Source organism: Nuphar pumila, chromosome 3 (assembly GCF_984573655.1).
Source record: "Nuphar pumila chromosome 3, dmNupPumi1.hap1.1, whole genome shotgun sequence".
Taxonomy (NCBI): Eukaryota; Viridiplantae; Streptophyta; class Magnoliopsida; order Nymphaeales; family Nymphaeaceae; genus Nuphar; species Nuphar pumila.
In genome coordinates, this window is record NC_143251.1 from 42,686,070 (window position 1) to 42,699,780 (window position 13,711).

The 13,711-nt window shown below is 39.3% G+C and overlaps 1 protein-coding gene across 2 annotated transcripts; it reads left to right on the forward strand.

The window, feature by feature from the left end:
• Positions 1-7,086: 7,086 nt before the first annotated feature.
• Positions 7,087-12,028, forward strand: LOC149842720 (uncharacterized). Of its 2 annotated transcripts, none has more exons than XR_016431084.1 (2): positions 7,087-7,126; positions 11,817-12,028. XR_016431084.1 is itself a non-coding variant. In XM_090001550.1 (2 exons), the coding sequence occupies exons 1-2, from the start codon at positions 10,404-10,406 to the stop codon at positions 11,901-11,903; spliced, it is 309 nt and encodes a 102-aa protein (XP_089857676.1). In that variant the 5' UTR covers positions 10,400-10,403; the 3' UTR covers positions 11,904-12,028. The 2 variants fall into 2 exon arrangements, 1 of the variants encoding a protein (XP_089857676.1); XM_090001550.1 differs by lacking the exon at positions 7,087-7,126 and adding an exon at positions 10,400-10,625.
• Positions 12,029-13,711: the final 1,683 nt, after the last annotated feature.

Sequence of the window (13,711 nt, forward strand, 5' to 3'; positions counted from 1 at the left end):
CCTGTTTGGAGATCCACAAAAGTTAGAAAATCTGTCATACATCCTGATTATGTGGTGTACCTTCAGGAGCCTGATGATTTCATAGATATACATAATGACCCGTTGACTTTTATAGAAGCTGTTGAAAGCAAACAATCTTCGCATTGGATAAAAGCTATGAAAAAAGAGTTGGACTCTATGGCTAAGAATTAAGTGTGAGATATTGTCGAGTCACCTAAGAGAGTAAAACCCATAGGATGTAAATGAATCTTTAAGACCAAAAGAGACTCCAAAGGTGACATAGAGAGACATAAGGCAAGATTGGTTGCTAAAGGTTTCACCCAGATGAAGGGCATTGACTATAATGAGACATTTTCTTCTGTCTCAACTAAGGAGTCAATGAGGATAATTTTGGCCCTCGTAGCTCGTTATGACTTAGAGCTACATCAGATGGATGTGAAAACAACATTCCTCAACGGGGATCTGAATGAAGAGATATACATGAAACAATCTCTTGGTTTCTCTGAAGATGATCGTTTGGTTTGCAAGCTTAACAAATCAATATATGGACTTAAACATGCCTCCCAATAGTGGTATATTAGCCTAAGTCATTATGACTTTCAGGTTTACAAAAAACATTATTGATCAATGTATATACCTTAAGGAAAGTGGGAGTAAGTTCATTATATTGATGTTGTATGTGGATGATATTTTGCTTGCAACCAACGATATAAAATTGCTTTCAGAGACAAAACAATTTCTTGCATCACATTTTGACATGAAAGATATGGGTGAGGCTGCTTATGTTCTTGGCATTGAGATCTGTCAAGACAGAGCAAAAGGTTTTCGAGGTCTCTCCCAAAGATCCTACATAAATAAGGTATTAAAGCGATATGAGATGGAGAATTGTTCTCTTGGTACATCACCCATATCAAAAGGTGACAAATTAAGCCTAAAGAATTATCCACAAAATGAAGTTGACAAAGCAACAGATGAGTGCTTATCCATATGCATCAGTTGTTGGCAGCTTGTAATATGCGCAGACTTGTTCACATCCAAATATTTCCTTCGCAGTAGGGATGCTTGGTAGATTCTAGTCTAATCCAAGCATATCCCATTGGAAGGCTGTTAAGAAAGTCTTGTAATATTACAAGGGACAAAAGAGTATAGTTTGACGTATCATAAAGTTGATCACCTTGAGGTCATTGGCTACTCAGATGCAGACTTAGGAGGATGCCTTGATAGTAGAAAGTCTACTACTGGGTATGTCTTCTTACTTGCTAGGGGAACGATCTCTTGGAGGAGTGAAAAACAGATGACTAATGCTGCTCACACCATAAAGACAGAATTCATAGCATTGTACGAGACTACTTCGTAGGCCATATGGTTGAAAAATCTCATATCACAATTAAATGTGGTCGATTCCATCAAGAAGCCACTGAAGGTCTACTGTGATAATGAAGCTATAGTATTCTTTTCGAACAACAACAAAAGCACTATGTCATATAAGCATATGAAGCTAAAGTATTTTGTTGTTAAAGAAAGGACATAGAATCATCTAGTGCATATTGTTAATATTGGTACCAAAGAGATGATTGCTATTGAGGATGAGCTTGTAAACCCTTTTTGATATATGCATATGAATAAAGTGATCACATACAGTTTATTGATTCTCATTATGGTTGTTGTTAATCTCATAAGGATTAGAGATTTAACTAAGGATCTATAGAATAGATTTTTTTAAAGGCCAATCTATTCATCAAGCAATTTCCATAAAGTTTACTGGTTTATCATTGAAACAAGTGGGAGAATGTTGGGATAAGCCACGATATGTGACAATTACCCATTTTTGGTAACTTTCCTTTTTTGGTGTTCCATCCGATAAGCATACAGTGAGGGAACAATTACGCTAACGGTTCCCTTGCTACAACTACAAAAGGGTATCCATGAGCAACCCTGAAAAAAGTGAGCATACAAAGAAAAACACAAAAGAGGGTTAAAGTAACATACCTTTTCTGAGCTTTTTCGACTAAGGAGGGAAAGAGGGATCCTACTCACTGACTGCTGAAGGAGCCTACGTTCATCGGAGGGCTGCAGTTCGGCTGAGGAGCGAAGCTCATCCCCATCCAGCCACCAACGCTTATCGCCAACCACCAATTTAGGTTCACCGATGGCAGCATCAGGTACACTTTCCCTTTTCTCTATTTTTGTTGTGCATAGGTCCCTGGAGGATCCCCAACAGGTCTCTCTCCTTTAATTGATAGTAATTGAATATTATCTTAATTAGAAAAGAAAGTGTGACCTAAATAGAAAAACAAGCAATGTCATTAAGATGTAGACTCAACGAGCGACTTAAATTTGACAGAGGTTCAAAAATTTTTTTTGAAAAATAAGACACATTTTTTAAAACTTTTTAATTAATAAAAAGTCATTTTTATGAAATTTTAATATATATATATATATAAGAATATATTTTTAATAAAATAATATTAAAAAGAATTATCAGTGTGTTATAGCATGAGCGGAAGTGTCACCCCATAAATAGTGTGTCATTGTGACATAGAAGTCCGGGTACCACAATAAAACCAGGGACCAAATCATGTCAGGGGTGCAGTTGGATGGCTGACGAGGAGACCCCAAAGTCCAAACCAACATGAGGATGAGCATCACCTAGGACGGATCCGTCCCTTTCTCTATTGTCATCTTTACCTCAAATGTTTTCATATAGGAACGAGAAAACCACCTAGGGGTGTAACCTCGGGCACACCCCTTGATCCCAAGGAGTCACCGACTTCGGCTTACTCAAGTGGAGTAACGTCCGCAGGAATCAAACCCCGACTTCCCATCTAACAGTCTAGGCCCGTTCCAACTACGATATCCTCTAGGGTTGACAATGGAAAGGTTTAACATGGACGGCTCATAAAGAGTCTAGAGTACATTTTTTGGATGTACAATCTATTCATAAATGGTGATAAACTTTTCTCAAACAAGAAAACCTTAGTTATTACACCACAAGAAAATAGGTGATTAGCGACGGACTTTAGCGACAGAATAATTTTGTCGCTACTTAGCGACAGATTAACGAGAGACATATATCCATCACTATAGTCAATGAAATTTACGAAAATAGGGATGGAATGTATCCTCTCGCAGAAGTCGTCGCTAAGTAGTGACGGATTTGCGATGAACAAGTTTCCGTCGCTATGGTGCGGCGGAATGGGCGACGGAATATATTCCGTCGCTATGTTCGTAAATTTCGTGTACGCCAGATTAGCGACAAAATTAATTCCATCGCTAATTACCGATAAACCTATTCCCAAACATCTTTTCCTTTTCTTCTTTCCCTGCTCCTGCTCCCACCGTTCGCCCGCTCCCGCCGTTCGCCCGCTTCCGACGTTTGCCTGTTGTCGCCGCTCCCGCCGTTCGCCCGGAGAAAGGTACGTCCGTCCTGACGTTCGCCCAAAAAAAGGCAGGGGGTTAACCCCCATGCCTTTCCGGCACGGGGTGGGTTAACCCCTTGCCGGAAAGGCAGGGGGTTAACCCCCGTGCCAGAACCAGCATGGGGGTTAACCCCCTGCCTTTCCGACACGGGGGTTAACCCCCGTGTCTTTCCGGCGCGGAGGTTGACCCCCTGCCGGAATAGGCAGAGGGTCGACCCCCGTTCCGGCAGGGGGTTAACCCCTTGTCGGAAAGGCAGGGCGTTAACCCCCTGTCGGAACAGTCATGGGGTCGACCCTCGTTTCGAAAAGGGGTTGGAAAGGCAGGGTGTTAACCCCTTGCCGGAAAGGCACGAGGGTTAACCCCCTCCGGGAACGGGGGTCGACCCCCTGCCTTTCCGGCACGGGGGTTAACCCCCGTGCCTTTCCGGCATGGGGTGGGTTAACCCTCTGTCGGAAAGGCAGGCAAAAAGCTATATATGTGATTCTATCATGAACATATATCATTCATGATAGAATCACATATAAAGTTTTTTGCTTTGCCTGCCTTAGAGCACATATGAGCATGATAGAATCACATATAGAGTTTTTCTGACTGCCTTAGAACACATATGAGCATGCTATAATCACATATTCAATTTTTTGACTGCCTTAGCACACATATGAGCACAATCGAATCACATATATAGCTTTTTGCCTGCCTTAGAGCACATATGAGCATGGTAGAATCACATATATAGTTTTTCTAGCTGCCTTAGAACACATATGAGCATGATATAATCGCATATAAAGTTTTTTTACTGCCTTAAAACACATATCATTCATGATAGAATCACATATAGAGTTTTTTGCCTGCCTTAGAGCACATATGAGCATGATAGAATCACATATAAAGTTTTTTTACTGCCTTAGAACACATATGAGCACATGATAGAATCACATATAGTGTATAATTTATTTCATTATATTTTGTTTATCAATACTAACTGTTCTTTTCTTGTGTAGGCTGCTAGCGATAATCAGCGTAGCGGAGCTGAAAGGACAGATCAAGGCAATGAACAAGAAGATGCACAAAATCTTGGCGATGATTAGAGAACTGTGTTGAAAAAGTTTTATTTTTTTTTTCGAAATTGTAATTATTGAATTGCAAATAATTAAACTTGTTAATTTTAAGGTGGAACGATTAATTGTTGTAGAATCCTTTTATATGAAATTTTATGTGTACTTTGTTTTATGTTTACAGGAAATATAAATTGTACAGGAAATATAAATTGTACCGTTCTCGATATTTAATTTTCAAATATTTTTTTTTTATTTTTCGTTTTTGCGACGGATTAGCGACGGTTTTTTCCATTGCTATACATATAAATCTAGCGATGTCTTAGCGACGGATGTAAATCCGTCGCCAATTGGAGGTCGCCGTTTAGTACCGACGGATTGGCGACAGAATACGTCGTTCGTTATTCCGTCGCAATTAGCGACGAAACGAGCGACAAATTTATTCCGTCGCCAGTTAGCGTCGAAAAATTCGCGATGCAAGCTTTCCGTCGCCTCGTCGTCGCTAATCCGTCGCTAAGCCGGTTAGCGACGGAATGTGATCGTTGCTAATCCAGTGCTTTGTTGTGGTGTTAGGAAACTTACCCTCCCTCTAACCTAATTTGTTGGCATATCTCTCTCTCTCTCTACCACAAGTGTGGGCATGATTTCTTTTATTGCAATCTGACTACATCTATAGAAACTCTATAAGTTAACATTTGTCTGAAAGTGAAACTAACATTATATGAAAAAACATTTTTCAGCCAATGGCAAAATAATCAATTGAAAAAGCAAATATCAGGATAAAACTATAATGCTATCATAATATAAAATAGGAATGCATAAAGGTGGAGATCTATTTAGATTTAACTTGGATGTAACCCATATTGTTGAAAACAAAAGAACAAATAGAAGAAGAAACACTATTTATGTGGTTCAGTGTTTATGAATACCTACATCCACGGTGCAAAGTCTCTACTCAACGTGATAGATGAGTGTGTTCCATTGAGAGCCTTTATATAGATTTTTACAAACAAGTAACATATCTGAACTATCTCTATTGTTCATATTATCGTGGACTCCTCTAGAATTATCGTGATTCTTATCACCCTTTATCGAATTCTTTACAACATACTTGATAACCTTCATTTGACTAGGACTCTCATTGTAGTCCTCTATTTCACTGTGACTCTTATCATCCACTTGACTCAAGTTAACGGAACTCTTTATTTGTATTTGACGTGAACTCTGATCAATAGGATTCTTCATTTGACATGAACTCTGATCAATAGACGTATCAATAGGATTAAGATTCTTTCACTACAAGAAAATTGTTAATTAGCGATGGAAATTAGCGACAAATTTTTTTCGTCGCTACGTAGCGACAGATTAGCTAGAGATAGAATCTGTCGCTAATTCGCGACGGATTAGCGAGGAAATGACTTTTATCGCTAATATGTCACTACTTAAGGACGGATTCGCGACTGCATGTTTTTGTCGCTACTTTTTATTACAAGAACACCATTTTAGCGATGCATTTAGAGAGGGAACTGTGTCGTCGCTAATCCGTCGCTAATTAGCGACGGCGTAGCGACAGAATATATTCCATCGCTTTTTTGGTATTTTGGATTAGCGACGGAAACATTCCGTCGCTAAGCCGTCGCTAAATATTGCGTAAATCCCTAATCCCATCCCTCTTTCTCTTTTCTCTGTTTCGCTGTATTGCTCCCTCCCGCCGCCCGTCGGCTCTCGCCACCGTCCGGCCGCCGCCGCTCGCCAGCCGCCGCTCCCCGTCCACCGCTCGCCAGCCGGCGCTCGCCAGCTGCCGCTCCCCGTCAACCTCCCGCCACCGTCCGGCGACGCGCAGGTAATCTTCTTCTTCTTCTTCTTCTTCACGCTGTACGCCCCTTCCCTGCCGGAAACGCAGGGGGTTTAACCCCCTACCGTGCTTTCCGGCAGGGGGGTCGACCCCCTGCCGTAAAGGCACGGCAGGGGGTCAACCCCCCATGCCGAAACTGCCTTTCCGGCAGGGGGTTTAACCCCCTTCTCTGCCGGAAAGGCAGGGGGTTTAACCCCCTGCCGTGCTTTCCGGCAGGGGGGGTCGACCCCCTGCGTTTCCGGCAGGGGGGGTCGACCCCCTGCCGGAAACGCAGGGGGTCGACCCCCCCTGCCGCAAAGGCACGGCAGGGGGTCAACCCCCCATGCCGGAACTGCCTTTCCGGCAGGGGGTTTAACCCCCTTCCCTGGCGGAAAGGCAGGGGGTTTAACCGCCTGCCGTGCTTTCCGGCAGGGGGGGTCGACCCCCTGCGTTTCCGGCAGGGGTGGTCGACCCTCTGCCGGAAAGGCATGGGGGGTCGACCCCCTGCCGGAAAGGCATGGGGGGTCGACCCCCTGCGCCGGCAGGGGGGGTCGACCCCCTGCGTTTCTGGCAGGGGGGGTCGACCCCTGCCTTTAAGGCATGGGGGGTCGACCCCCTGCCTTTCCGGCAGGGGGTCGACCCCCCCTGCCGGAAACGCAGGGGGTTAAACCCCCTGCCGTAAAGGCACGGCAGGGGGTCAACCCCCCATGCCGGAAAGGCAGTTCATCTTGTTTCATGATTAGTTAGTTTGTTACTTAATTTGTTTTGTTTTTGTGCAGATTTTTCAACGGAACCAACTCGTGCTCGGCCACCTGTGGTAAGTAAATGACAAAAACAATGCAAATCGGGTAAATACCCGTGGTGAGTAAGTGATGCAAACGTATCACATGTTATTTAATTTATTGAATTTAACACTTTATTGTTTACACACTCACTTAGTTGTTGATATCTAGGACTGCTTTGTTGGAGTTCGGAGATCATGCTGAGCATGATTTTAATATACGAATATGGAAGTGTTCTTATTTTTTGGAGTACGGAGTCCATGCTAAGCATGGTAGTAGTTAGTGAGATATTGAAGTGTGTTTGCTGCAGGTACATGTTTGCCATTTATTTGATATGAATGATTATGATGTATTGCAATGTTTGATGTAATTGTATCCATGCTTGCATGTAGTTACTTTCAATTTGATTTTGACTTCCATGTGAAATTTTATAATAAAAGCATGCTTCAAATGATTGTATCGTGTCATTAATAGTTTGCACATGAAAATATTAAGTTATTAATGCATGCATCAAAATTCTTGTTATTGTTTGACATAGTATATTGCATGATAAATTTGATATTTTCTTCATCGTAGCATTTTGATTGTTTTTTTCTTAATTCGTTAGGATACTATTCGTAACATCATACGACAGAATGACTGCAAACCGTGAATGGATGTACCGTAGGATAGTGGACAATGAGTTATCGCATGAATATATGGATGGTGTCGATAGTTTTATTGAATTTGCAACGGCGAGTGTCAGTACGGTAGATCCCACATGTCGGATTAGGTGTCCCTGCAAGATTTGTAAGAATAATCGATTTGTAGAACCGCATGGCGTTAGACATCACCTATACAGGAAGGGTTTTGTGAGTGATTATCAGAACTGGACGTTTCATGGAGAAGAATTTAGAAACGATTTTGATGCACGGGTGAATGTGGTGCACAATAATCCATACAAAAGACTACGGTATAAACAATGGTCCGACCAAAGTTGTGCATTGGTACAACGTGTATATCGTAAATGGTTATCGATTCCATACAAAAGACTACGGTATAAACAAATCAACGATAAATAGTGGCGTGTGTGTCAAGGGTAGCAGCTACGGTGAAAATGAACATGATTACTACGATGTTATAGAGGAAATAATGGAGTTGACTTACTTAGGCATGAATAACAGGGTTACGATATTCAAGTGTCATTGGTTTGATCCAACTGTAACAAGACTCGACAAAGCTTCAGGCATTGTGGAGGTGAATCATAAATCCAGGTTTGGAACATATGAACCATTCATATTAGCCTCGCAAGCTCAACAAGTTTATTATACTTCATATCCGAGTATAAAAAAGTCAGATATAAATGAATGGTGGGCAGTTTGCAAGGTGAAATCCAAACTATACCCCGAGTATGATCAGTTACAGGAAGATGAGTTAGCTGAAGACAGTGATTACTATCAATCAGATGATGTCTGTGACTTCGCTTATGGTCACGATGTTGCGCATGATATGCATGTCATATCTCCATTGGCTGATGAAACATTCATAGAGGAATGTGATCCAAATGATGTACCAAGTGGATGGGCAAACAATAAAGAAGAAGAAGAAGAAGAAGAAGAAGAAGAAGAAAGTCAAACTAGTGACGAGGAAGAATTCTCAAGCTAGTGAGCAAAATCTTATACTACAAACCTCTATTTAAATGCATTGTAATACTTGATGTGAGTTGTATTGCAATACTTGGTGTGAATGATTAAAAATTTTATTTGAATGTATTGTAATACTTGATACGAATGATTCGAATGCATTGTAATACTTGATGTGAATGATTTCAATTATCTGAATGTATTATAATTTATGCAATTAACAAATGATTTGAATTAGTGCAATACTTGATGTCAATGATTTGAATTATTTGAATGCATTGCAATGCTTGATGTGAATGACTTGAATGCATTGTAATACTTGATGTGAATTATTTGAATGTATTGTATGACATGTTATTTTCTAGAATATGGTTCGTGGAGGTTATAGTGGTCGCTCATCCAGTAGTAGCCAGGCTCAACCTTCATCTTCACGGGCTCCTGTGATAGGTATATCATATAACTAATTAGATGATTGATTAGTTCAAATGCACATTCTGAGAATTTCTAATGTATTTTTTTACAGATGATGTTGCGCCTGTACACGACCCACCTACACTAGTTGATCACACAAGTCAACAGCCAACACAGGAAACGGTGTCTTCTCAGGCTGGCACAAGAAGACTCATTCGAATAGTGTATATCGATAATCGACTGTAAGTATTTTGTTTTCAATTATTGCATATCTTTTAAATATTTTATATTGATATTTACTGTGTAACAATTCATGTGCAACACGAGGTTTGAGCCACAAGAAGTAGTACGGGAGATTAGGAATTCACTTCTTCAACATCTACCAGGACCAGTTGCTCAATGGAAAGAGTACCCAAAGGAGGTGTCAGACAGATTATGGTCCTCATTCATGGTATACAGTTGTTCCTCATAGATAATGTGTTTCATATTTAATTTATTTAAGCAATGTCTACTAACTTTCTGAAAATATTTGTAGGCTTCGAATCGCTTTGCAACTACGGTGAAAGAAAATGATGCAAGGAAGGTGTGGCAGAAGGTGGTTGTCAATCGATTTGCAAACATGCTGCACACTATGAAGACTGCAGCAAAAAAAGCATCTGGCGTAGTAGATGATCCATTACTGTGGAAGAGCCATGGTCCTATTACTATCAGGAGAGATTACTGGGATGAAATGTGCGATAAGTGGGCGGGAGATGCATTTAAAAATCGCTCTGCGAAGGCTTCACAAAATCGATCGAAGATGCTCGAAGCCCATCTACACACAGGTGGATCTAAGACATTTGGGAGCCACCTAAAGAAAATGGTAACTCATCAATATATAATATTAATTTTATAAGTATTGTTGCAAACTTGTGTACTAAATCTTTTGTCATTTAACTTCGCAGGAAGCAGAAAAAGGAGGCAGTGTACCATATAAGGATGTGTTTGTAGAAACACATAAATGGAAGACCACGGGAGTCTTCGTATCAGAGAAGGCGAGAACGACAACGGTATGTATTAATTCTATTAATAATCATTGCAATATATATGCAAGTTATCATAATGTTATCATTAATTATTAATGAATACTTTAAACATTATTTTGTAGGAGACATATGAGCAACAGATGGTAGAGCGATATGGCGAAGACGCTACTCAGTATCCATCATTTGATCCTACAGCATGGGTGACTGCAGCAGGTGAACCCAAAAAAGGTCGCGTGTTCGGGTTTGGGAGTAATATGAACATTTCACCAGTTATTGGTTCTTCCAGTTACGGCTCACCGACTTCTTGCGCCGACATAAGCTCCAAGCAGCCGACTATTCTTCCCGGTGATGATGTACGCGAGATCATTAATGAATCACTGAATAACTACTTCCAATACACCGTCGCCCCCTTTCTCCGAAATGAGATCAAGGCCGCTGTTCAAGATAGGGGATCTTCGATTCCAGGTCCCTCTCAGGTATAATCACATATATAGTTTTTTTGACTGTCTTAAAGCACATCTGAGCATGGTAGAATCACATATAGAGTTTTTCTAGATGCCTTAGAACACATATGAACATGCTATAATCACATATTCAATTTTTTTACTGCCTTAGCACACATATGAGCATGATAGAATCACATATAAAGTTGCTTTGCCTGCCTTAGAGCACATATGAGCATGCTATATTCACATATTCAATGTTTTTACTGCCTTAGCACACATACGAGCATGATCGAATCACATATATAGTTTTTTGCCTGCCTTAAAGCACATTTGAGCATGGTAGAATCACATATAGAGTTTTTTTATATGCCTTAGAACACATATGAACATGCTATAATCACATATTCAATTTTTTGACTGCCTTAGCACACATATGAGCATGATAGAATCACATATATATATATATATATATATATATATATATATATATATATATATATATATATATATATATATATATATATATATATATATATATATATATATATATATATATATATATATATATATATATTTAACTTTTTGTCTGCCTTAGAGCACATATGAGCATGATAGAATCACATATAAAGTTTTTTTGATTGCATTAGAACACATATGAGCATGCTATAATCACATATTCAGTTTTTTGACTGCCTAAGAACACATATGAGCATATTATAATCACATATTCTGTTTTTTGACTGCCTTAGCACACATATGAGCATGCTATAATAACATATAGAGTTTTTTAACTGCCTTAGAACACATATGAACATGTTATATATCATTTATGATAGAATCACATATAAAATTTTTGGCTTTGCCTGCCTTAGAGCACATATGAGCATGCTATATTCACATATTCAATTTTTTTACTGCCTTAGCACACATACGAGCATGATTGAATCACATATATAGTTTTTTGCCTGCCTTAAAGCACATCTGAGCATGGTAGAATCACATATAGAGTTTTTTTAGATGCCTTAGAAAACATATGAACATGCTATAATCACATATTCAATTTTTTGACTGCCTTAGCACACATATGAGCATGATAGAATCACATATAGAGTTTTTTTATTGCATTAGATCACACATGAGCACATGATAGAATCACATATAGTGTGTAATTTATTTCATTATATTTTGTTTATCAATACTGACTGTTCTTTTCTTGTGTAGGCTGCTAGCGATAATCAGGGTAGTGGAGCTGAAGGGACAGATAAAGACAATGAACAAGAAGACGCACAAAATCTTGGCGATGATTAGAGGACTGTGTTGAAGAAGTTCTATTTTTTTTATTTTTCCTAATTGTAATTGTTGAATTGTAAATAATTAAACTTCTTAATTTTAAGGTGGAACGATTAATTATTATAGATACTTGTTATATGAAATTTTTTGTGTGGTTTGTTTTTTATTTACAGGAAATATAAATTGTACAGGAAATAGAAATTGTACAGTTCTCGGTAATTAATTTTTAAATAAATTTTTTTTGATTTTTTTTCGTGTTTGCGACGGATTAGCGACGAATGATTCCATCGCTATTCATATTAATCTAGCGACGGCTTAGCGACGGAACCATCCGTCGCTATTCATATTAATCTAGCGACAGCATAGCGACGAAATTAAATCCGTCGCCAAGCCGTGGTCGCCGTTTAGTACCGGCGGATTGGCGACGGAATATAGCGCTCGTTATTCCGTCGCAATTAGCGACGGACCTGGCGACGGAATTATTCCGTCGCCAGTTAGCGTCGAAATATTCGCGACGTAAGCATACTGTCGCCTCGTTGTCGCTAATCCGTCGCTAACATGGTTAGCGACGGATTAGCTACGGAATGTGGTCGTCGCTAATCTACTGCTTTGTTGTAGTGTTTATACGTGAACTCTGATTCTTCATAGACGTATCAATAGGATTAAGATTCTTCATACATGAAATCCGCTTATCCTTATCAATTGCCTGATCTGGAAACGTTATTTTGGCACGAAAAGGAAGAGGTTTTACCAACTTTTGGTGGATATTGAACAATTGAAGTTTAGATTTTATACAAATCCATGACCTTCATCTGATATTTGAGTTAGATTTGGATCCAAATCTAGACTTATTTTCAAGAATATGAATGTAGTAGGGCTAGTGCTTGTATTCATGACCTGACCTGAACTCAGATTCTCAGGTAAGAGAAAAGGAAGAGGTTTCACCAACTTTTGGTGGATATTGAACAATTGAAGTTTAGATTCTATACAAATCCATGACCTTCATCCGATATTTGAGTTAGATTTGGATCCAAATCTACTTTTTTTCAAGAATATGAATATAGTTTTGTGTCAAGGTCCGGCTAAAACCATATTCAACATTGTAGGGCTAGTGCTTGTATTCATGACCTGACCTAACCCAAACTCAGATTTTCAGGTATGAGATTGAAATGTTACCTCAACCCAACCCAAGTAGTACACAATCATGTTTGGATTATGATTTTTATTAAATATTCAACCTGACCTAGCTTGACTTGGGTGTTTTAATTGTATTTTTACTAAAAGTAAACCCTTTAAATGATGAAGATCTGGTTTGTGATTTTATGTTATTGACCCCAAAACAGAATTCCTTAAAATGGGTCTAAAATCGGAATTTGAACCAACACAAACATCACAAAGAACTTATGGATTCATATGGTATCTAAGTCCATATTCAATCAGTTTTTATTGCTTGTTATCCTACTTTAATAGTTGTATAAACTATTTGTATCCTACTTTAATAGTTTAGTAGGATTAAGACTTGTCTTCTTAGTTAGAAACTTGAGTCATACGGGATTGTAATATCTCATCTATGAAATGTGCAAGCTATTTCGAAATTTGTTATATCTATTTTATTTAGTTATTTCTTATTTCTAGTTAATTTTTCAACAATTTTTTACAATTTTCGTTATATTTTCTGTTTTGCCTAAATAAATCCATCGTTGATGCCTTCCCTAGCCGATGCCACCCTGGGCGACCAACCACCTTGCCCTCTCAAGCCCCACCATGGGTGGCGGAAGCACTATGGTTTTCCAAACCTAGGGTGTTTGGCTCTTTCCCAAACAAGT

Coding starts and splice junctions, on each gene's coding strand:
- LOC149842720 (XM_090001550.1), top strand. CDS start 10,404: ATGAACATTTCACCAGTTATTGGTTCTTCCAGTTACGGCTCACCGACT. Junction 10,626..11,816: donor CGATTCCAGGTCCCTCTCAG/GTATAATCACAT, acceptor TTTCTTGTGTAG/GCTGCTAGCGATAATCAGGG.